The following is a 25,472-nucleotide window of genomic DNA, read 5'->3' on the forward strand; positions in this document are numbered from 1 at the left end:
ACCATATGTGCATTGAAACTATTAACCATTAACCATCTTGTTTATGTTGTTTACTTGAGGAAGCTTAAGTCAATTTTTCATATTTAGATAATATGATTTAAAACTAAAGCAAGCTCAGACATCATCTAGGTGTCAACTCTTCACTTTGTAGATGAAGAAATTGAGGGGTTAGTGCCTTGGCCAACCAAGGTCATAAAGGTACTGAGTAGCATAGCCATGATCCAAATATAGGCCTTTCCACTTCATCAGACATGAAATGCCTGTGACATTACTCTATTTAAAAACCCTGCCTAAAAAGTAAAACTCCTCTGTGTATGTGTGTCACATTATTTTGAGACATGCTATAATGTTATTGCAAAATTCAAAAAAGAATTTCATATTTATCAAGATTTTGGGAGTATGAAGCAAAATAGAAGGAGGAATTGTATAAATACAAAGGGTGCCATGAATCTAGGGTTAGTGGAATCACTGCTCTAGAATATGAATGAATTGGCATAATTTAATTAATTTCAGATTATATGGTGCTTTAACAAAAACTTAAAATTGAAAAAATATATATGACTTTCTACTAAAATGTCATTATTTTTAAAGAGAGAAAATATAACAATAAGACGATCCATTTTCATACTAAAATGATATGGGCAATTCTTGCTGATATCAGCTTTTCCCCCCCATTTAACGAAGACGTTAAGGCTCTCTATGTAAGGTCATATATAAGGTTATATAATAGTTAAGGCGATATATTTCTATATCTTCTTTTACAAGCTGCTTTTCACAAAAAAATTTAAGACTTATCTTTAAATAACTTTTTTTTATCTTATATAGTTATATCAATAGAAGACATCTAACTTACAAATTTGGGGCAGAGCCATTGTCTGTAAGGATGAGTCTAGGATGTTGCTGAATTGTAATGGGAGAGCTGGAACCTGACCCTGAGCTTGCTGATGACATACTAGGTGGGCGCATCTCAGAAAGATAGTCAGGAGCAGAATCAACTTGTAGTGGAAGTTGGTTAATGTGGATATCATCGGTGATTGGCGAATCCATGATGCCACATGTAAGGATATGTGAAAGGCTGCAGTCATCACAAGTACACCTAATTAAGAATTAAGGACAATTATAAAAAACACAAAGTTAAACTTTTTCTTAAAAAGAATCATTTTAGTTCTCTATTTGGTAACATGAAGATTAAATATTCTTTAATGATTACCTATTGGTACAAAACACTCACCTTCTCCTATAATTACAATTGGGACAGTCGGGCATGCTTAGACGTGATGACAGCATATGCCTCATTGTATCTGTGAAGTTGTTCTCTCCTGTTAGTGCTTTCTTATTATTCAGCTAGAATAAATAATAGAACAGTTTAATTTTACATTTCCAATCAACTATAACTCAAAATGGAAATGATTACAGAAATCGCTATATTTCTCAAACTATCATATATGTCCTCATATACAGAATATGTATATGTGTATATTTTATCTCATACAGAATCACACAGCTTCAGGTCTTAGCAGTGACGCACTATACTCCCTCACTTGGGCATGAGGAAATGGAAGATCCAGAGAGATCAATTAGCTTCTCCAAAGTCACACAGAGTAAAAATGCGACAGGGGCTCACATGTAATATGGACATCTTGGGAAACGGTATTACATGGCGCCAAAGTCTATGCAAATTATAGCAAGAGTTGACCGACAGAAACACGAGAGAGAGAGAGAGAGAGAGAGAGAGAGAGAGAGAGAGAGAAAGTGTGTGTGTGTGTGTGTGTGTGTGTGTGTAAATAAATATACAAACAACACTATAACAAAGATATGTAGCATACAAGTGTCTTTACTGATGACTCTGCCACAAAGGACATGAATGTTTCTTTAACATGGCAGAATCAATTCTTTGGACCTCCATCACTTCCACACATAACAAGACTTGCTATCATCAGTGATGTCTAAACAGGTTGTAGTCCCGATGTGTGTGGCCTGCTCTTCTGGTTGTGTTTCTTTCCCCCCCAGGCTTTACCTCTCCACTCCATTCCATTCTCTAGTCAGCTACCAAAATGATCTCCCAAAAGCACAGGTCTGACCATGTCATCCCAGATTCAATAAATGCCATAGCTCTCTCTCATTCTCAGGACCAAATATATAATCTTCCAACATCCAAAGCCTTTTAGAATCTGTCCCTCTACCCTTTTCTAGGCTTTTAAAATCTTATTCTCCTTAATATGCTCAGAGATTCATGACATTGGCCTCCTTGCTATTCCTAATGAGATATTTATCCTCCTGAATCTGAGCATTACAATGACTGTCTCTCATGCCTTCAACTTTCTCCTTCCTCATCTGTGCCTTCTGGTATCTTACAAATCTCAGGTAAAACCCTAATTTCTACAAGAAATCTTTCCCAATCCTCGTTCATCTTAATGCTTTCTCTCTGAGACTGTACCCCATTTCTGAATTTGTAATATGTATGTCTTAATTGTACATAGTTCTTTGAATATATTCTTCTTCTTTATGTTACGAGCTCCTTAAGAACAGGGATGGTTTTTTGCATTTTCCAGCTCTTAGTCTGTGCATGGAACATAGCAGAGGCTTAATAAATGCCTGATGATTTACTGACTGATAAAGTTAAGCAACTTACAACTTCCACCCCAAAATATGACATGTCCTATTTTTAACCAGTCATATGAACATCTAATTATTTCCTATTACCTCTATTTGATGGCTTTTAAGTGGAACCTCAGAGTTGTTTTAATTTTAATTTCTTGGATTGTCAGTGGTGTAACATTTTTTCAAGTGGTAGTTGGAAATTTATGATTTCCCTCCCCAAGAATTAATTATCTACATCTGACCATTTATCTACTGAAGAATAACTGTTATATTCATGTCAATCTTTTAAAAATTATAGATGTCAGATTGATCATGAATGTTAAATATAAATTGATTTTTCCCAGTTTGTTTCTTTACTTCTTAATACAGGACAATTATAAATTTAATTCATTATTAATATTACAAATTATACAAATTATTATTAATTAAAATTAAAATTATTTTCTCAATAAATAAAATTTTTGTTATAATTCTCTGGATGAATGCTAAGTACAGGACAGAGAATTCTGCAATGTAAATTCACTAAAAACTTCACTATTGAATGACAATGAATATAAAATAAATCTATCTTAGAATCACCTAATCACTTAACTATTACAAAGACCTCAACTATAAGCTGGCCTCAAATCATGATGACTAAACATAATGTTATGAGAAACTTTCAGTATAGTATTCAAAATATATAAGAAATTCAAATAATGATCTTTGGAAAAACTAAATATTTAAGTTGTAACATATTTTCAAGAATTATTTCACTAGTTTCCCCTCAATTAGGAACACATGAATAAGATTGAACAAGCTGGACTAGATAATCTTCAATGTCCTTAAAAGTTCTAAATTTATATACTGTAAAAAAACCTGCCAGAAATGCAATAAAAAGCAGTCTTTTTGTCATGTCCATGTCTTGGTAAGAAATAGCCATGTACTTTACTAATAAGTAAATTACTTTGTCAACCAAAACTTCTTCTCCATTAGGTACACGATATTTATTACCTGTTCTTCAATAAACCGTCTTTGTTTAAAAAATTCCCAGTCTTCTTTTAACATGCGCTGTTTGGTTTTCATTGCCATCTAAGTAACAGAACACATGAAAATTACTATTTATGTTAATATAGTCATTTCCAGGCTGCTTAGTTCTTCGAAATGATATACAATCTATGAACATCAAAACTATAATGATAAAAATATGCTACTCAGCATTTTGATCCAACATTTTCTTGAAATGATTTAAAAATCTTTATTAATATTTTTCTTACATGGAAAAATATACATGTATATGTAAAAAAAAACACTGAATTTTATTTCTAGAGTTGAAAAAAACTTCAGAAGCAATCTTATCTAGTCTTCCAACATACAGATGAGGAAATGGGGGTGCAGGGAGGTTAAGAGACTTGTTTCAGTAAACTTTACTACTTTTAGAAGTAGTAAAAATAGAGATGGAACTTCAACTCAAGAGTCTTTGGTTCCAAAGCACATAGCACCACACATTAAAAATCTTATTTAAGAAATACTCTATGTGTTGCTAATTCTTTGGTGCAACTTTTAGGCATAATAAAAAAAAATAACAATCAGCTAAATTACCAAGTTAATTTAAAGTGTATGACACTTGAAATTCCTAGTGATTCTAATTAACTATTTAAATGATATATCATCAGGGCAAAAACCTGCTCTGAAACCCTAATTCTTCACTCAAAGGTTGAAGTACTCACTATTAGAGAAATCAGAGAATCATATTGGAAGGGAAAAGCAGTCATGAAATCCAACCCTCACTTTGGAAATGAAGACAAATGAGTCTCAGTGAGATTAAGTGACTTGCCCACATGTATACTAAATAGCAGTACACTTGAACCTAAATTCTCGGATTCCACTGGAGTTCCCTTTCTTTCCTCATCACAGGATGAAAGTAAGTTTGATTTTCTGGCATCAAGTTGGAAAAGCTCCCACTATGCTTGATGACAAGCTAAAAGCCTCTTGCCTGAGAACTGACCTAGTTAAATATAGAGAGAGTGATCATTACACAGTTGGTTAGCAGATTAAAATGTCAAAACAAAGAAATTTGTATACATTTTATAAACAAATGATATACTTGTAAATTATTTTAACAATTTTGTGAGGGGCATGTGACCTATGAAAGTAGTACTTACATGGAAGAATGAATAAAAAGGCATACCCCATTGTATTGAGATGGCATTAAGTTCTGTGGATTTATCCAGCTATCTGTCAGGATACCAGTATCTACATCAGAACTCTGCCAACCCCATATCTGTTCTAAAAGAAAAGGGCTTACAGAGCACAATACTCCCAAAACTGTGTATGCCACTCTACTCTTTTTTTTTTTAAATTTAGAATATTTTCCAATGGTTACATGATTCATGATTCTCCGCCCACCCCCACCCCCTTGCCTCTTCCCTCCCCTCTCCCAGAGCTGACAAGCAGTTCCACTGGGTTATCCATGTATCATTGTTCAAAACCGAAGTCAATGGTACTCATATTTAAGCCCCAAAGTAGTGGAGACTAAGCTAGTAGAAGTAGGGAGTCTAGAAATATTAGCAAAGTGGTTAAAATACTTATTTTTTCTAGTGCCTTTCCAAATGTTCAAGTTGTTCCTTTTTGATTTGTAATAGGTATAGGCTTTATACAGATTATACAGGCCATATTTATCCCATCATTTGATAATTCACATCACCTCTAGAGAAACATGGGGAATAAACAGGCTAAGTGATTCACCTCATTTCCTTTAATTCCTTTTAATCTCTTCACCCTATACTGATGCTGCTTAAATTTCGGAGTTAAGAAGGTAGATATGTGTTTGTATATATATATATATATATATANGAGTATTGCATGCAAGATTTATTTTTATTTTTACTCCTTTCCCAGAGTTAACTGTACTCTTCTTGATTCCAACAATGGGGCAGTACCATCATTCATTTCATTTCAGTCCAATTCAATTATGTTTAATGAAAATTTATTAAACACCACCTGCAGTATAGTGGGGACATAATGAAAACTGTGATATATGTCCCCAACAAGGACTAAGTCACAAAGAAAGGCATCACATGGCATTCATGGCAGTTACTTTTTGGGGACATCAGAGTAGGGAATGGGTTAGACAAATTATGGTTTATGAATTTTTAAACCCTTACCCTCATCTTAGAATCAATACTGGGTACTGGTTCTAAGGCAGAAGAGTAGTAAGGGCTAGGCAATGGGGGTTAAGTGACTTGCCCAGGGTCACACAGCTAGGAAATATCTGAGGCCAGATTTGAACGCAGGACCTCCCATCTCTGGGCCTGTCTTTTAATCCACTGAGCTACCCAGCTGCCTCCTTGGTTTATGAATTTAAGGGGATATTAAGAAATCATAAGAAAGGAGGAACAAGGGGAAGGTAGGTGATCCAATGAAGAGAGAGCTTGGTTTGGAGATGGGAGGTCCTGGGTTCAAATCTGATCTCAGATACATCTTTTTTCTAAATAAAAAAACCCTTACCTTCCATCTTAGAATCAATATTGTATATTGGTTCCAAGGCAGAAGAGTGATTAAAGCCATACAAAGGGTGTTAAGTAACTTGCCCAGCATCGCACAGCTAGGAAGTGTCTGAGACTACATTTGAACCCATTACCTCCTGTCTCCAGACCTGGATCTCAATCCAATGAATCACCTAGTTGCCTCTGTACTCATGTACTACTACTTACCATCTGGATTGCAAAACTGATATAAATTACGTATGTATGTATACATAAAACCTAATAAATGTATATATGTATGTATACATAAAACATACACAAAACCTAACAAGAGATGGAACCTGGATATTATCATATGTACATTAGTAGCAGTAAAAGTGCCCAAAAGAAAATCAAAGTAGTAAGTTAGGAAAGATTAAGCTTCTATGGTAAGTGTGGGCTGTCTTTCTTGACATTTTTAGTGCCTTAACTCAACATCAATTTTCTTTAATTCTATACTCCAAAATGAAATCACTCTGGAATTTTCCCTGAAATGACTGCCATTATTTTAGATGTATATTTATAAAAATAGATTGATTTATTCATGTATACATACTACACATTAATATATAATTATACACAATGAAAACATATGTGTACACAACAGATATTATTAAGTAGAAAAATGATTATAAAAGTCTCACCTGTTCATCTACATAATCATCTATTCTTTTCTGGCATTCAAGCCATTCTTCAGCAACTTGACCCATCTCTTCTTCCAAGAGCTGATACCTTTGTAATAAGGTACTATACATATCTTCACTACAGGAATCATGTGATGTTGTTCCAAGTCTGAAAGACAAACAATCTTTTGGTAGGAAAAAAAAAAGTGGATATAAGTAACCAAAAACTTTAGTTATTTAAAGAAAAAAAATCAAATCAAAAAAGAGATTTCAAGGACACGTGTAGGTTTTTCAGAGTTGCCGCCATGGCCAATCTTGAGATGAACCTTTTCAACCTTAACCAGATTGGTTGTTAGGCAACACATGAAGTCTTTTCAGATTAGTAGAAGATAATGGGGTTTACATTCCATCATCCCAGTCTTAGAGATTCCTTCATACCATAATGACACATCAAAGTACAATATAGTACAGAAGAAATAGAGCATTCATATTATTTCCTAAAATCTTGCAGAATGCTAATAAAGTTCTGTTTTATCCACTAAAAGGAAGGAGTCTTTTCTATTAAGATCCATTGACCCAACCTGGGAATGTGGGCTGAGGAAACACATTTGAAGTTTTGATTCAATTAAGGGCTATAAGTAAAAAAAAAAAAAAAATCAACTTAATTTAGGATGTACTTAGTTTAAGCCACAGAAAAGTTTTTTTCATCTTCCAATATTAAAAGGGAGATGAGTTTATAGTGTCCATTTAAAATAAAAAGAATGGAAAGGGGGGGAGGGAAAGAGGAAAAGAAAAACAACGAAAAATAAAAAGCAAAATACTAACAATTTTAACAATCAATTGCTTAGATAAGGAAATGATACTGAAGGTAAATTTTGTATGCCTAAATTAAATTAAAGGAATATACAGAGGTTTTTTTTTTTTCCTCTTTGATACCTGTACTATTCATTGTTGGAGGTGAAAAAGGGGGGCTGGAAGGTTCTTATTTTCTTTTCTCAGTTTCAGTTTTCTAATGTATAACATGGATAATATATAAACTAGCATTTTAAAGGCTTGGAGGCTGTTACCAAGAAAAATTTTATAAGCCTCAAAATGCTATAGAAATTTTAGTTATTATAACTAAGGGTGAGGATTAATGCTATGAAACATAATTTCAAATAAATTCTATCTAATTTATTTGGGATCTTATGTCTTGTCTCTTTTGAATAGCTGCATACAAGAGGCAGCATAATAAGAGGGTGCCAGACTTCTAAATCAGGAAGACCTGGGCTCAAGTCCTGCCTCTAATGCTAGCTGTCACAACAGGCAAATCACTTAGTTTTGGTTCTAGCTTTCTCATCTTTAAAATGGGGTTGTTTTATAGCTCAAATGAGATAACATATGTATAGCACTCTGCAAACTTTATACCATTATAGAAATGACAATTATTATCCTTATTAAGATTATAAGTTCTTCTAATACAAAGTCTGTGTCTTCACCATATTTTGCAAAATTCTTGGTATGGTAAAATAACTTAAAGACCTAAGCATGGAAAACCTAAAGGATGAGACTAATTGAAATCATGATAGAGAATTTTCAAGCAGAAATGACATCTTAAGTTTTTACTGTGATTTAAAAGACACATGTCAGTCTGGATGAGGTATGCCAACAATTCGAGAGTACCATCATATCATAAGATAATAGATTCAGACCTTCCAGATTCTCTGCTCACCTTAGTTTACATGTGAAGCAATTGAGGAACAGAGAAGTTTAGGGTCTTGTTCAAGGTCATAAAATCATAAAACTAACAATTGACAGAGCAAGTTCAAACCCAGCTCCTCTGGTTTCAAACTCAGAGCTCTTTTCATACCAAGTGACCTTGTAAGGACGCACAGAGTCACCAAAATAAAACAAATGCATGGAACCTTTTCCAATTCTGCTGAAACCTAGCTAAAGACTGGAGAGAACCATCACTGTAGTGTAAAAAGCTTAGAATTTGCTAAAGATTAATCAATTCTCTAATTTCTGAGTATGAATTTCACTGTAGGTAGGCAACAGGCAGAAGTGAATAGTGTGTAATGATAAAAGGGAAATGAACAGGCAGGCACAGAGAAATACTGAAGGGGCGCTGGTAAAAGCACCAACTATATTCATCTTAAATTTAAGGTCATTCGTATATGACTAAGTCTAAACTAAGTGGCTTTTATTTGCAAAATGAAAAGACTTGAAGACTGAAAAATTACTTTCAGTGTAGAATCCATATCTTCTTAATGTTGTACAAATTTGGTGCATAGTGATATGTACCAAATAGTCACTCAAAAGCTGATAACAATACTCAGAAATATAAATACCCTACCTTCTCTAGCCACGATCTATGGATTATAGAGGTTTTTACCAGGACAATCTTTCTATCATGGTTATCTTTGTTTTCTCAGTTTCTACAGTCCTCCTTTTCACGATAAATCCTGAACCCAATTTCTACAGCTTTAGTTCTAGACTCAGATACAATCTGAAAAAAACTAAAACATCAAATAAAACACTATCTTTGCAGCCCTTACTCACTGATACAGGTTTCCTTTACCTGCAAGATAACAAATTTTGTCTCCTTTTCTGAGTTATAAAATAAAGATGTGATTACATTGGGAGCAAAGCTGGGGGTGGGGAGGATATGTTTCCTTGTCTCATTCTGGGTTAACTAGCACCCAAAAATTATGTATAAGGTATTTTGCAAGACAAAGTTTCGCTGAAGTCCAAAGGCGAAAATAAAATAAGTGTTCTCTCTCAGTAATAACAGCATTAAGTATTGACAGAAGGAATGATGAAAAACATCAATGTATTTGAGACAGACTCTGGCAAATAAACAGTATACTGCTATGCAAAATTATATATGTAAAGCAGGAATTCTTACAGTACACTGATTAGATTGAACATTTTTTCTCTTTAGATTATTAGAAGTTTACAATGTTGGTACTGCAAAAAAATTATTAGTATTCCATTTTACTGGCATACTTAAAAAAGAAAAGAACCAGAAAAGTAAATGAATGAATACTGGACAATTTTATTAATATCATCACTATCACAGCTATTGAAACTAACATGAACTCAACAATATTTTAAGATTTGCATGTGATTTACTGTTAAGTTTTTTAACATATTAATGTTAAGGAAATTTTTGTACATTAAAACCTCAACACTGAGATTAAATCAGGAAATCAATTCAATGTGGGCCAGGTTAAGATGAAGTTTACTTAGTCCAAAATAAGAAAAATTCATGATACTTTACTTTGTTATTAATTAATTTCATAAACATCAAGTAAGATAAAGGAAAAAAAAGCTGAGATTCAGAAAAAATTCAAAAATGTTATTTTAGAACATTTATTACTTCAATTCTTTCTGGTTCATTTTATTATTCCCTGTAATATTCTGTGGAATTCCTAACCAGGGCACACAGTTCCAAATCTCAACACTTCACCTAACATGATAATTATTTTGGGAGAAGAATAGAAGAGAGAAGAAAAAGGGAAGAAGGGCTAGAATAAAAGGAATGATGCAAAGTCAAAAAGGACTAAACAGAAAGCAAAGTATTATTTCCTCACTGTTTTTTTCCACTAATTTTCCTTGAAACTTTTTTTTTAAAGGAAGAAACTGTTTAGGAATGTATAAATACATGTTTGTTTCTGTATGAATGGAAGGAGTTAGGGAAGATAGATGACACTGGGAGAGGAAGCGGGGGGGGGGGGGGGGGAAGGGTGCGAAATCTCTTAAAAGGTAAGATTTGGCAATGTTGGAAGCAAGACTAGAGAGATATCTTAGAACTTAAGAGTTTGAAGGGACTTTAGAGAGATCTTCCAGTTCAATCTCATTTTACTGGAAGAGATTTTAGGCCTAAAGAGGTTTCAGTAAAAAAGGGATAAAAATGTTTTTTGTTTTTTGTTTTTTTTTAAGAACGACTGAATTAGAAATGGGGCAAATAATATTTAACAATAATTTACTAAAATAAGCCTTATTCCTTCCCCCTAAGAGATCTTCTGACTGTACTGAATGAAAGGCAAATAAAAGAGTACTATTGTTACTGCATAGTAATTTCTTATGCATATTAAACAAATACCTGAGCTGTGAAAGCAGTGTCGGCAAGCTGTTCTGGAGAAGTGGTTCAGAAAAGACCAAATTTTCAAAGAGGTGTTTATTGTGCAGTTCCCATGTCACCTGGAATTTTTTCAAATGCTCATTCTCCTAGTTAAAAAACAAAACAAAACAAAACACATACAAGCACACACAAAATATACTAAATGGGTGAAGAAACATCAAAATAACCAGATGTCAAAAATATGGGAATACCTGCTTACCCACTTTATGTTAATTTACCTAGGGGTGTGTGTGTGTGTGTGTGTGTGTGTGTGTGTGTGTGTGTGTGTGTGTGTGTGTGTGTGTGTGTGTGTGTGTGAGTGAGAATTCACTGCCAGCTATCTAAAAATGGGCTAGGCAATTCACCCTGAAATAGCTAACATTCTTCAAAAACAAAACAAAACAAAACAAAAAACTAACATTCTTAAAACATTAAAATTTCTTTGTGGTTTTAAAAACATCTCAAAAATATCAATAGATTATTTCTTATGGTACTTTTTTTAAAAAAGCCCTACAATTCAAATATAGTTTAAAATTGTATAATACTAACAACACTAGAACATAAAAGAAATTATTTGCTTAAATATTAGAGCTACTTTATAGTTCCATCTCTTTAGTAACTGTACTAAGCTGAAAGACTAAAGCTCCTTATCCAATGAAATTCTCTTTCCTCAAAAGATAAGATCTTCTGTTTCTTTAATTAGATTAATGAATTACATTCATTTAATCACTTAAAAGATCTTTTGAGTTTATATCATCATCACAAATAATATTAAAATTAATCCATCACTGCCTCTTGTTCTTAAGATCATAGAACTGTTAGTATTGTTTCAATAGTAGAAATCATTGATATATAACCTTTAATACTAATGTTCCTCCTAAAGATATGGATATTGTTTTTGCAAATAGCTGGTCTGTCTGAAGTTGTGCTTCTGAATTAAGAGTTGCACATATGATCCTGTCAAATTGTGCCTGTCCACTTTATATTATTCCTTGTTCAACTATGAATAGTTTTAGAAACTGACAATGCTGCCCATTGTTGTCTCTACATAGACTTCTTCAACTATAGATCACCACTGGCAATTTGTTTAGGTTCCCTGCTCTAATAGAGCTTTTCACATTTTTACTATCTAACCAGATGAGTTGAAACAAGTATGTCTGGAATGCTGGTGGGCTGGCTACACTCTGGGGCTTCTTTGCCATTACCATGATATTTCAAGAAGTATGACTAAACATATGAATGAGAGAGTACACTAGTCCAGAAGCAAAATGTGGTGTTTTCAGCAAGTCAGCAAGTCCCACCCTTGCAAAACACACATAGTAGATTGAAGGAAAATTCAGTCCAGTAGCATGCTATCATTTTTGTTACTTCAGTAATAAAGGATAAGTTAGTTGGTGTGAAAAACAAGTCCACAGAAAAATCTTAATTTGTCAATAATTTTCACATGTTCTTTCACCTATATTCTGCTTTTCCACCTGTTTGTTTTCACTAAATGGCAAAGGCATTTTTAAAATGTTTTAAATGGACTAAAAGACTGGCAGCAAAAGGGAGAAAAGAGACACCCAGATATTTCCATAAAAAAAGATAATCAGTCCTGAAGATGAGACATGGCTGTACATTGCTATAATTATAATAAAGTGCTGTCCTTCACATATGTATTTGATCTTACTGATCCATTATCAGTAAAGCATATCCTAAAACTATTTACATATTCCTTTCACAAGATCTTTTCAGGTATGGAAATCTTGACTTTACCAGCACTTTATTTTAACCATCTGTAACCCGATGAATGTCTTCTATAAGAAGTTCAATCTTGAACACACTTCAATTATGAGAAACCTTTTTTTCAAGAGGAAGCATATAGAAAAACACTTCACTAAAGTTACATTTAAAAATTTGGCAGATTAAATTTGGAGTTTAAGTAAAATCCATTTCATTTCTTCAGAGAGAAAACTTAGAAGTCAAGATACAGGTCTAGCAAAAGCAGATCTCTAGTCAATGATGAAGTAACTTCCTAGAAAACTAAGGTGTTTTATTTCCCACTCTCTCTAAGAAATTAATTCAATTCCACTGTCATCATGGAAAAGCAGACATATCAAAAGTCTTTGTTGAAATGTTTTATAAAAGTCCAAAATCCTGCTGTCTTGTGAAGTTAATTCTAGATTTCTTGATTATTACCACCTTTTAGGTATGAGGTACATTTCAGGTATATCAGAGCATAACTTTAAAACTGGTTTCCTGCTGTCGTAGCATGATTGGGTAAAATAAATAGAACAAATGTGACCTCAACCATTTCTGCTTTCTATGAGATTGGCAATGAAGACTATTACATGAAGCACAAAAACATTTTCTTGAAAAGTTTCAACATTTTAGTTAAGTACCTGAAATTATCCTGGTCCCTTTAAGTAGGTGTTGCCAAAGTCAGGAAAAAGGGAGTATCACTAGCAGAGAAGCAGCTTTGTAAGGCCATTGAAAAATGATACAATTCATATTGCCTATATATATATAGCACCATGCAAAATTCATGTCCATTGTAGAATACCAGAGATTGAAGTTATACAATGATTTGAAGACAACTACTAACAAGACAGTAAAAGAAACAATGCTAAGATGTCTAGTAAATTGTGCTGCTAATAAAAGGAAAACAATGAGATGATTCGGATGCTGCCAAAATAATTTTTGAACTTTTTTTTTCGTAGATAATGTTGGAAATCTTATGACATAAAAGGGTATTCCTTCCAAATTTCATGGGTAGAAGGAAAGTCCATGTAGATTGACCATCAAGCAAGGTTAGACTTAGGTATCTTGGTAGGCTGCCATTATATATGAAGGTGTTAAGTTCTAAGGTGCTAAGTTCAACAGATGGAACAACATCCATACTGACACATCTATGTAAATGATTAAATTGCAGATAGCACTGTTGATGCCAAGAGAAAGATGAATCAAGAATGTTGCAGTTTCAATTCCTTTTCTAGTTAAACTAAAGAAACCAGCTTCTAGAACTATGGTCATCCTGCTACAATATCTAATGATCGATATTTACATAAATTACTCATATTAATTTCATCAGCTAAGGTAAAAATTCCATGTCTTCTTGGTCCATATTAACATTTAAATCAAACAATGCAAACTGTTCCCTTGAAAGTAACAGAAGTTTAAATAAGAAATAGAATAATATAAAACTGAGAACTTCATTTTTTAAAGCTACCATTGTTTTGATGAATGAACAAAAGTTAAAGAATACAAAGATAAATAATCTTAAAACTGTATAATCTAAGCTCCATTACTTTGGCTACTCTTAAAGAAAAGACAAAATGAAATGCTACTAAGAGCATATATTTATTATTCAAGCCCTTGACTAGGTAAATGGTCTGTTAGGAAACACAAACATATAAGTAGTAGATCTCTGCTATATTTTACTTAACGTATCTAACTAAAAGTATTGACTCATTATCATATTATTTGCAGTCTATTTAAATGTATTAGACTACATGATCAAAAAACCCCTTAAAAATAAACTGCTATCAATTTACTATGGCAACATGGTCTAAATTAATCTTTATTAGTTTCTTAAAATGGTCTGTCTCTAAAGAGCTGAGGAGGCCTAACTTTAGATAGCAATCTCTTGAAGCTATATATCAAAGGAATTCAGTTTCTGCACTGCCTAGAGGAAAGACTAGGTGTATGTTTGTTTTGGGCTAAGTTTTTTAACAGGAGCTTTCTATACTGACCATAGTCTCTCCATGCTGATCTTGGTTTGGTGTCTCTTCACCTGCACAGGGGCAAAAAGTCTTAATGCTTGTTCTTGAACCTCTCCAAATAGCTGGACTCCTTTGAAAGGAAGGAAAATCAGTCACAACTTCACCAAGAAAAAATGGTTGGAGGTCTAAGACTTTTCCCCCCTAAAGTTATAAACTATGCTCTGAACAAGAAACCTGACACTGAAATTTATAAAAGTTACAAGATGATATACTCTTTCAAAAGTCTATCCCTTAGAAGGGTCCATTCTATTTACTCAACCGATGTAAGCTAACAACAAGCTCTATGTGACACCACTTTCCCTTGCCTCAGTTGTGGCAAGAAAAACCAATAAGAAGTCCAACAATCTCTCCATACTTCTACCAATTAACTGTTACAAAAACTGAGAAGAAAATTGGCCAACAGAATGCCTCTGGATTTTAATGACTATTTCAACCCATCAGTCTAAGAGAATAAAATCTAATTTCATACACAAAAACAGATTCTTGGAATGTCAGAGTTCTCACAGATCAACACCACAGGTTATTTCATGAGTGTATCACCTTTTGATAAAAAGGGAGAAAAAAAAAGAATAACTAAGAGAAAAACTGTAATGGAGATTTATCACTAGACTGAGAAATAATTCTACTGATTTACCATGGAGGATAAAAGTTTCACAGGATTGGGTTAATCTCAAAACTTCTGGTAATAGCCAACATCATTTACCTATAATTAAGAATAGAACAATTTCCTTCAAGCATTTTGGATTGAAAGGAAAGAGAAATCTAGGATAAAACCTGATTGGTCATTTCTTAACAGAAAATAGTCATAGTGAAACTGCACAGATGCATACAACATGTTTAAGAAAGAAAATAACTTAAAATCAGGTTTTAATTACTTTATTTTACCTTTAGTTAGAAATTACTATCAATATCATTGTACCTACACAATTACAAAGACCTGAGAATATGTGAGTTTTTATTACCACCTAAAGTTAATTATGAAAAAATGTTAACAATGGTAGAGCTGATTCTGTGACCATATAAAATCACAACATTCAGGGTTGAAAAGAAATGCGAGGAAACCCAAGTTAGAAAATGCTAATATTTTAAACTCAACAAGTATTTATATATCAATTCCCTAACCATACACTCAATACTGTACTAGGGGTTCAATTTATGGCCTTTTCAGGGGCAGCTGGGTAGCTCAGTGGATTGAGAGCCAGGCCTAAAGACGGGAGGTCCTAGGTTCAAATCTGACCTCAGACACTTCTCAGCTGTGTGACCTTGGGCAAGTCACTTGACCCCCATTGCCTAGCCCTTACCATTCTTCTGCCTCGGAGCCAATACACAGTATTGACTCCAAGATGGAAGGTAAGGGTTTAAAAAAAATTTATGGCTTTTTCATTTAAATTATAATTTCTTTCAATATTTCTGGTTAGAGTAGTTTAATTTTACAAGATCATAAAGAACTTTAGTTCAGAGACCTTGACTTAGGAGGCAATGATTCCATAGGGAAAATGCACGATTTAGTAAACTAAGAAGATATGGCTTCAAATTCTGTCTCTGCTAATTACTAATTCAGTAACCATAGGGAAATCACATAAGTAAAGCTCTATAAGAGGGTTGAACAAGATGACCTCTTGGTCCCTTTCGGATTTTAAATATATTGCCTACAGCACCAAAAAGAATGTCTCACAAAGAAGGTCAATATGTATCTATGGAAGAGTTATGGGTCAGGTGATATGACTAATGAAATCTTTTCCAATTAAAAGTTATCAGGAAAAAAATACAGTGAAAAAGATGATTGCCACATAAGTGGTCAGGCATGTTTATTAGAGAAAAAATAATATCTATACTGCACTCATTCAAATATTTGAGTACTTATCATGTGGAAAACCCTGTGCTAGGTACTGCAAGAATAACAGTAAAGTAAAAAGACATGATCTATAACCTTAAGGGACTTGTAATTTAGTAGAGAGAAAGGAGCTAAGGAAGATAATACAAGGTAGAATGTATGGTGTCAGAGGAAACAATACAAGGAATGAAAGAAGTTATGGCTGGCTACAGGTTATCAGGGAAGGCTTTATGGTAGAGCTGCCATCTGAAGGGGTCCCTGAAGGAAAGGCAGGATTTTGATAGGAAAAAAAAGAGGAGGAATAGCAATAAAAGTAGGCAGAATGATACAAGAAAAGGCAGGGAAATTTATGGCCATGTATAGAGAAGTTCTAGTAAGTGAATATGGCTATAGGGCAAATGGATTTTGGAGAAAGATAATATAGAGTCAAAATTATACAAGGCCTTGAAGGTCAGATTAAAGGGTCAGAGAAAGAATCGATTACTAAGTATTTACTATATGTCAGACACTGTGCTTGACAAAAATCAAACAGAAGCTTATATGATCTCAGGTAAGACAACAAGTACATAAATAAGTATATACAGAATAAAGAAATAGTAATATGGGCAGAGAGGGCTATAATACCTGGGAAATTAGGAAAGGCTTCATATAGAAGGTGGTTCTTGAACCATTGAGAACTGAAGGAGATAAGGGATCTTAAAGAGTGAAAATTAGGAGAAGATTTTCCAGATATAAAGGACAGCCAATAAAAAGGAGATGGGAAATAGAAAGAAGGAACATGGAGTATGAGGAGAGTAATATAAACAAAGTTAGATTGGGATCAGGTTGTGAATGACTTTAAATGCAAAAAAGAATTTCTATTTTATCCTAGAGGGAATAAGGAGTCACTAAAGATCTAACAAGATCAGATTGTTCTTTAAGAATATTATTTTAAGGCTTCTAAATGATGTCAAACTCTCTATGTCCAAAACTGAACTAATTCTCTTCTTTTTCAAAACTCCTCTAACTTTATTTCACTTGAAATAGGGTGCTAACAACCCAGTCACTAGAATAAACTAAAGGATAACCAGGGCAGTGAATGGATTTAGGACCATTCCATATAAGGATCACTAAAAAAAAAAATGAAGATGTTTAAGGGTGAGAAAAGAAAACTTAAAAGGGACATGATAGCTGTCTCCAATATCTGATGGGTTGTCAAATAAAAGACAGATTAAACTTGTTCTGCTTGTTTTTTTGAGTAGGTCTATTAGCAAGAGGCAGAAGTTACAAAGAGGTAATTAAGACTTAATGGATTTTCTCTGGAATTGGAAGGTTCCCTTGCACTGGTGAGTCAAACATAGGCAGAATAAGTACATGTTGGCTGTACTGTAGAAGGAATTCTTTAATAGGTATAGGGTGAATTACATATAGATAGAGCTAACATTTCTTCCAAATTTGAGATGATCACTTTTGACTCTTCCTTCTCTCTCTCACCTTCCATATAGTCTTATCTTAACAATTTTGTCTGTCTAGTCTTTTTCACATCCTTTCTCTTCCTAACTGCCAACTCTGATAGTAATTACTCTCATGTCTTTACCCTTTTTTTCCACCCAGATTATTCTAATGAGAGGATAAAGAGTCAGCTCATTTACTTGTAATATTTGGATTTCTCTCGGTTCCATTCTGTTAACCATTTTGTACATGAGGTTGCTCAGTCCAAGAATATGGGCTTCTTCCAAACTTCCTCCCTTTTCTTAAGTCCTAACCTCACTACAAAAGTCTTTGGCACTGTCAATTAGTTTTACATAAGAAAAGGATATGATTATATTGGTAGAAATGACATTAAAGAAGACAAATTTATCATCTGTTTTTGCCACTGTATCCTAAGGACCATTAAACTTTTCAATTTACAATTGAAAATTGTATGTATTGGTTCTTCCATTAGAATATGAATTCCTTAAGAGTAGGAACTATTACCACTTTTCTATTTGTATCCCCAATGCTTAGCATACAGTAAATGCTTAATAAATGTTATTCATTCTTTTATTGAGTGCTGACTTCCCCAACAAGCCTGCCCTATGAGATGATCTCTTACTCCAATGTCTTTTAGCACTTGGTCTTCAAACTTCTCATTTTCCTATTTACCAACTATTTATATATAAATTCTTTTGTTTCATTAGATTGTAAGTTTCAGACAACAAATCTCTGCCATATTTATCTTTGTAACTGTAGCACTTACTCCAGTGTGGGTTCCACAAAATAAGTGCTTATTAAAATATTTGTGGAAAGAATACAGGCACGAAAATAATTTGAACCTAAATTTAGCCTAGAGCATTTTATTTTGCAATCATTTTTGTACAATTTACATTTGTAATCTATTTAAAAAAAGGAAACAACCCACCAAGACTAAAGTCTAATCACTTGACAAATCAATACAGACACACCAGGGTTAAATATCATTTTAGATTAAGAAGTAAGCAGCCAATTCAAGAACGGATTTTTAAAAATATACCTTAATTACTCTCAAGAAGAAACACTAACTGGCACTAAACTAACCAAATATTTACATTATAAGGGCTTTAAAGTTATCTTCTTCAACAATATAGGAGAATATAATTAGTATATCAATTATAAATATAAATGGATACTTTTAAAGAATTTTTTCAATGCTTGGGAAAAGTTGTTTCTCTTAAGAAGCTTAAATAAATCCTTCCTCCAAACTTTATTTCCTACAATCAAAAGTTCAAATGAGATCATGTATGAAGAAACTGAGGAAAACAATACATGAATGTAATAGTGTTTACTGGCTTTAGCAAACATTTTTTTCTATGTAATTTAAGTTTACTTCTTTTGAAGCCATCATATTCTAAAATATTGGTGCTGGAATGAAATCAAATATTCCTGTCTGAAATAATTTTCCTTAACACAAACTCTCACAAGCAACTAAAAGTTTTAAGGTTATGTTGACCATATTAAGTGCATTAATAAATGTGTTAACTGGAAAAAAAACCACATCAAATTTCTACTGAAATAAACATGATATATTTTACAACAGGAAATTAATTATTGTGGATCCATTAGACATAAGAGCACCCAGATCTTCTGAAGTCCAAGTACAATACTCTCTCTTTCCATTATAAGCTACTATAGTAATAACACCAACTTTATGGGATTGTAAAAGTAAAGTGAGACAACATATAAAAAGTATTTTGCAAACTTTAGCTATCTAATCTAACTGACTCATTTCAGAGATGAGGACTCTGAGCCCCAGAGGTGAGAACTGATTTGCTTAATGTCACACAGGAGATAGTGACAGAATTGAGATTCAAATCCAAGTTCTTTGACTCTAAATATAGCAACATTTTCTTATGTATCATGTGGTTTGGTCATTTGTTTCTCTAACCACTGTACTCAGTCACTTTTCCTGATTTATTTTTTTCCTCACATCTGGAAAATGTAGGTATACCCCAAGCCTCTGTTCTCTATTCTCTCTTTTCTACATTCTCTTTCAAGCAGACCTTTTACAGGGTGGGGAGTTATTTATTTATAAACACCCCACTCACAGATTTTTCCTCTACATTATATTCTTGTAGTTCCAATTGCTTGCCAAACACCTTTACCTGGATTTTCTGCCAGTCTCTAAATTCAAATGTCCACAATTGAATTCATCTTATTTTCTCCACAATTGAATTTCATCTTAAATATTAGTTGTTTCTTTCAACTTCTATATTATCATAATTAATGGCATCAACATCTTCCCAGTACTTAGGCTTCAAATATTGGAGCCGTATTTGACTTTCCCCTTTCTTAGCTCTCGTAAGCAAAAAGTTGTCAATCTTCTTGATTTCACCTTGAAAACACTGCTTGCATCCAATCAACTCCATGTAACTCCCACTTACCATCTCTATCTCAGGCCCATAGATCTAGCTCCAGGAAGGACTTTAGAGTTAACTAGTCTAATGACATTGTCAAGATAATGAAACTTCCAGGTAGAATAAATGACTTAGTAAGAGAGGTAGCATCTCAACAAAGGCCCTCTGATCCAGAGTGAGTGCAGTTCTCAATACTGTATCTAGACTAATCTAACAGTCTCCAATTGGTGCCCCATCTCTCTAATCTATCCTTATAATATGTAAGTCCAATTATACCATTCTATGGTATAATCCAATAAAAGATCTCTTTGGCAAGGCATTTAACGCACTCCACAACCCAGCTCCCAGTTACTTTTCCAACTCTGTTATCCACAACTCCTTGGAGCACTGACTGCCTGTCGTTATATCTCCTGCCTGCCTCTATATGCAGTTGTGTTTTCTATGCTAAGAGACAAGCAGTGAAGCTCACGAATGCAAAGGAGAAATTAGGAAGAGTTAAAGAAGTAGAGAAAGCACAGGTTCTTAAACTGGAACCTGAGAACTTTTCCCTTAAAAAATTTTTTTTTGTTAACTATATTTCAATATAATTAGTTTCCTTTATAATACTATGCATTTTATTTTATTAATTTAAAAACAATTCTGTGAAGGTGCTTATCTGAATGGCAATGGGGTTCAATGATACAAAAATAAACACCCCTGATGAAGAGAAAGATGAATTTCTTTATTTTCTAATGAAGAAAAACCTTAATTTTTAAGGTAGGATATTTATATTATCAGATCTAGAGCTAGAAAGACTTCAAAAATTATCTAAAGTAACTTCCTCAAAATAATGACAATATCAGAATGTATCAAAGATAATTTAGATATTTTCAAGTTAACTTTTAACAGAAGAAATTCAATACCCAGAACAAAATCCAATCAGATGGAATAAAAAATGACAAGTATCCACATTGTGAGGTTTGATTTAAAAACTGTACAGTTAGAAATAAATTCCCAAGTGTGTTCAGGAAGTTAAAAGTTGAGTCTCTATAAAGTGAATTAACAAATGAAGAGAAGTACTTTGAACTCATTAAGGAAAAAAAATGTAGGTGTAGTATTTTCCCTAGCTCCAACCTTATCTTCCTCAAACCCTTTGTCTATGTTGCTGATTCACATAAGTAGTTTGAAAGTTTAGGTGTTTAGGATATTTGAGGGTAAAGAGAATGAAAGGAAATGCTATGTTGCTGATTCACATAAGTAGTTTGAAAGTTTAGGTGTTTAGGATATTTGAGGGTAAAGAGAATGAAAGGAAATGAAGAAAATTGCTACTACATGGCAAGAAGGAAGAACTGTCAAATACTCAATCTCTGCCCAGTTCTATTGCTTTGACTTACCTCTTACAATAAACTCTACAATAAATTAAGAATTCACAACCTCTTTACCTAGTTTATGTTATTACATTCACTTGAAAGAAGTAACCTTTCTTTGAGTTGGATTTTAAAATAATTCCATTAGTTTTGGGTAGGGTTTCTTTGAGAACTGGCTAAAAGTCCAATATAGTTGCAGAAGAGAGTATGTGGAGGGAAAATATTGGATGTAAAGATATCTGGACATAAAACCCAAGTGGTGTCAAATTGAAAAGAGATTCAGACACCATGCAAGACTTACACCTTTTCTAGGAATAAATAAGGAAGGGCTCAACAAAAAGTTTTTTCAACAAAAAAAGGACATGAAAAAGATTATTCTGGTAGTGGTAAGAAGTACAGACTAGGGAAAGATACAGACTGGAATAGAAAAGACCTATAAAAAGGTTATAGCAATGGTCTATCCATCTAGCAATAAGAGTCTAGATTGAGATGACAACAGAAGAAATAAACAGAGATGCATGAAATATTTCTGAGGCTGAAATAAAAGTGATTTTTCATGAGAAGTAGGGGAAAAGGGAGAAATCAAAGACAACTTTAAGGTTTCAAATGTATAACTGGATGCATAGTGGTACCACTAACAAAAAGTTAGGTCAAGAAAGGGTTTTGGTTTGAGGAATGATGAGTTGGAGGGCTAGGACAGGTAGGTAGAAGTTATCTGCTTCACTAGAACAAATGTTATCATAACACAAGTTTTATTATGGCCTATTCACTGAGATAGAGAAATACTGGATAGAAAGACAAAGAGAACTATTTAGTCACATATGTATAATTTATAAATGGCAATCATTTATAGTCTACTCAACTGACAGAATCATGATTCTTAAGAGTTCTTTAAATAGCTCCTCTTAAAGGTGAGGAAGGAACCAGAGAAGCTAAGTGACTTGTCCCAGGGCACACATTAAATTGGTGTGATGGCCAGAGTAGCAAAATTGTACCTATGTCAGAAAGAATAATGAAAATGTTTTTGCTATTCATGGGTTTACTATTCTGGGGATAAAAATGTTTGAATTCCAAATAATAAAAAATAAAAATACTTTTCTCCTCATGTTCATCAACATGCCTCATTAACATGATTACATCCTAAGTCCAGAAGATTCTTAAGATTAGGGATTCTATAGAATATCTACTTTATCTCTCAGTGGTATGACACCTAGCATAGACATACTCAAAAAAAATAACTCATTTTTGTGAAATGATTATTTTAGGCAATTATTCAAGTTTTTTTCTTTCTTTTAAACCCTCTGACAACCAACTATAAAAAATTCTTGTATTTAAAGAACTTGAGGGCAGATGGACATCCTAGGTTCAAATCTGGCCTCAGATTCTTCCTAGATATGTGACCCTAGGCAAACTACTTATTTCCCCAATTTTTTTCTGCCTTAGCATCAGTTTGGAGAATAAGGGCTTTGTTGTTTTGTTTTTTTTTTTAAAAGAAGTGGAGGAAATTAATTAGTCACTAAATATAAAATACTTCAAAATAAGTAGTTATCAAACTTTAATTCATAGTTGCACCTGCTCATAAAGGTAAAAAAGCCAATAAATAAGGTGAATTTAGTAGAACTACATAAATTGTATATTAAAACTGCCAATTTTTTTTTTCATATTTCTGAAATAAAACACTTTGAAAATATGTTGAAATTCACCTTGTTAATTAACATGTTTCCCCTATTAATAGCAGGAAGTATATTCAAATGTGGTAGTTTGAGGTAGGGGCAAGGGAAAAATAATGATAAAGATGAGGTTAAATATAATGGTGATTTATCTCCAACCCTGGAATCAGTCTAGCGTCCTGTACCTGACAGCTTTATCACCATCGCGGAACAAAGATGGTTAAGTAGGGACTCAAGATCTTCTCAGGTTATATGTGAAATTTAGACTTGGTCAGATTGGGCTAGAAGTGCATATTACGTTGAGAAGGGCCTTACAGATCATCTAGTCCAACCCTTTTACTTTATAGGTAGGAAACTTAGGCCCCAAAGATACTAAGTAACTTGAATAATAACTACTTCATGAAGGTAGTAAGTAGCAAAACTGAGACTTAAAGTTGGTGACTTCTGACTTGGAACAATTTTCCAACCAATGTCATGAAACTTTTGAGGCAATCTTAAAAGCATAATGTATGTAGATAAAGAGTGCTCTCTCTCTCTCTCTCTCTCTCTCTCTCTCTCTCTCTCTCTCTCTCTCAGCAAATGAGCATTTAGATTTCTTCTGTCAATTTTGATTAGGGAAAAACTGGGGTAGAAGTAGAAGTATTTGGTGTGAAAAACAGGAAAATGAAGAAGGAAGACCAAGTATAGGGTAGCTAAAGGTATAAACATTATAGGTACAAGGGTGTTACTAAGAGACAGCTATCCAGGTCAATTCCCTATTCTAGCCTAGCAAATTCCTAGGTATGACTGAAGGACTGCTGTTAAAACTTCAAACTGACTAAAATATGGATCTTTTAACAAAGAAATACTTACTTTGACTAAATTTCATATACAGAAATGTGCCATTTCTCTATTTTATTAAGATTTTCAATTTATAGAAACCTGTAGTCAGAGAAAAGTCTATATCTTCCTATTAAGTAGCAACCAATACATCTGTTGACCCATTTAAAATAAATTTTGTTCTCACTTTACATACTCATCATGCTTTATCCATGCACCTTGAGACTATCTGGGCAACCAAAACTTCTCTTTCATCAAAATATTACCTGAACACTCAACCCTGATCTTTTGTAACAAGCAAATTTAAGAAGGAACACTAAAATTCAAAGAAAAAAACAGGATTGGGGATGAGGACTCAAAGCAGAATCCAAAATCAATATGCATTCTTACCTATTTTAAAGAAATTGGTTTAAGGAAGAGCTAGACCAGTTTTGTGCATAAATGTGCACATAAACTAGATGTTCTTCCTGTCAAGTTTGAAAGTAGTAAGGAAATGCTGCTGGATAAAAAAAAAAAAAAACATGAAAAGCTTCCAAAGTTTTAAAAAAAGAAATAACTAAACAATTTTTTCAGTCTTACCAGAGTAACAAGGAAGGAGCTGATTGTGCGTGCTGCCTGACAGAGTGCACTATATTCCTCAAGGAGAAGTGAGATGAATTGATGTGCTTGGGGTGGGCCTTGTATTGTTGATGTTGATTTAACTTTAGATCCCAGAGATAAATGTCTGAGCAGTCGAACCTTCATTTCCAGCACATATTCTCTTGCTTGTTGTTCTAATCGTTGGTATAGTTGATAGGGGTCTCTTTCACAAAGCCTAAGTATATATACATATCAAAAAAGTGTGATTAACTAATTACCTCAGGTGACAACCAATACTATCATCTACCATTTTCCCCAACTATTTAAGTAGTAGCATATTTACCTTTAAGGTGTGTATTTTTAAAATTAAAAATAATAATGTCATCACAATAATAACTCACATTTATACAGCTCTTACAAAATGTTTTCCTCACAATAAATCCATGAGAAAGGTACTAGCATAAGATATTACTGTCCCTTTTTTACAGATAAGGATATGGTCTATAGGTGTTCATAGCCACATTATAGGCCCATCAATTCTCATTCAATATATTGTTTGCCACATTCTGATGTTTATCTATACCTACAAGATGGTAAAGGTAAAGTATATTCTCATCTAAGAGACTTATCAACTTTAAAACAGACAATTTTACAGACTTTAAGTATTAAAATTATTAATAACAAACCTGGATTATACATAATCTAATTTTTCATGTGTTGAATAACTAGGACACACTTATAGGCAAGATATAATATAGTCTATGAAGGGTCATTTGG

General features: G+C 33.3%; 1 protein-coding gene across 1 annotated transcript in view; it reads right to left on the bottom strand.

The window, feature by feature from the left end:
- The window catches only part of FAM193A (family with sequence similarity 193 member A), a 76,208-nt gene extending 51,278 nt beyond the window's left edge, over nucleotides 1-24,930 (bottom strand). Inside the window, exons 1-6 of the mRNA XM_044681445.1 lie at nucleotides 24,696-24,930; nucleotides 10,818-10,942; nucleotides 6,752-6,899; nucleotides 3,595-3,672; nucleotides 1,232-1,344; nucleotides 854-1,096 (exon numbers count right to left, since the gene is read on the bottom strand). Coding sequence (XP_044537380.1) covers nucleotides 854-1,096; nucleotides 1,232-1,344; nucleotides 3,595-3,672; nucleotides 6,752-6,899; nucleotides 10,818-10,942; nucleotides 24,696-24,860 — 872 coding nt within the window. The 5' untranslated portion in view covers nucleotides 24,861-24,930. The remainder of the gene's footprint in view (nucleotides 1-853; nucleotides 1,097-1,231; nucleotides 1,345-3,594; nucleotides 3,673-6,751; nucleotides 6,900-10,817; nucleotides 10,943-24,695) is intronic.
- Between the last annotated feature and the right edge of the window lie 542 nt (nucleotides 24,931-25,472).

Source organism: Gracilinanus agilis, chromosome 6 (genome assembly GCF_016433145.1).
Source record: "Gracilinanus agilis isolate LMUSP501 chromosome 6, AgileGrace, whole genome shotgun sequence".
Taxonomy (NCBI): domain Eukaryota; kingdom Metazoa; phylum Chordata; class Mammalia; order Didelphimorphia; family Didelphidae; genus Gracilinanus; species Gracilinanus agilis.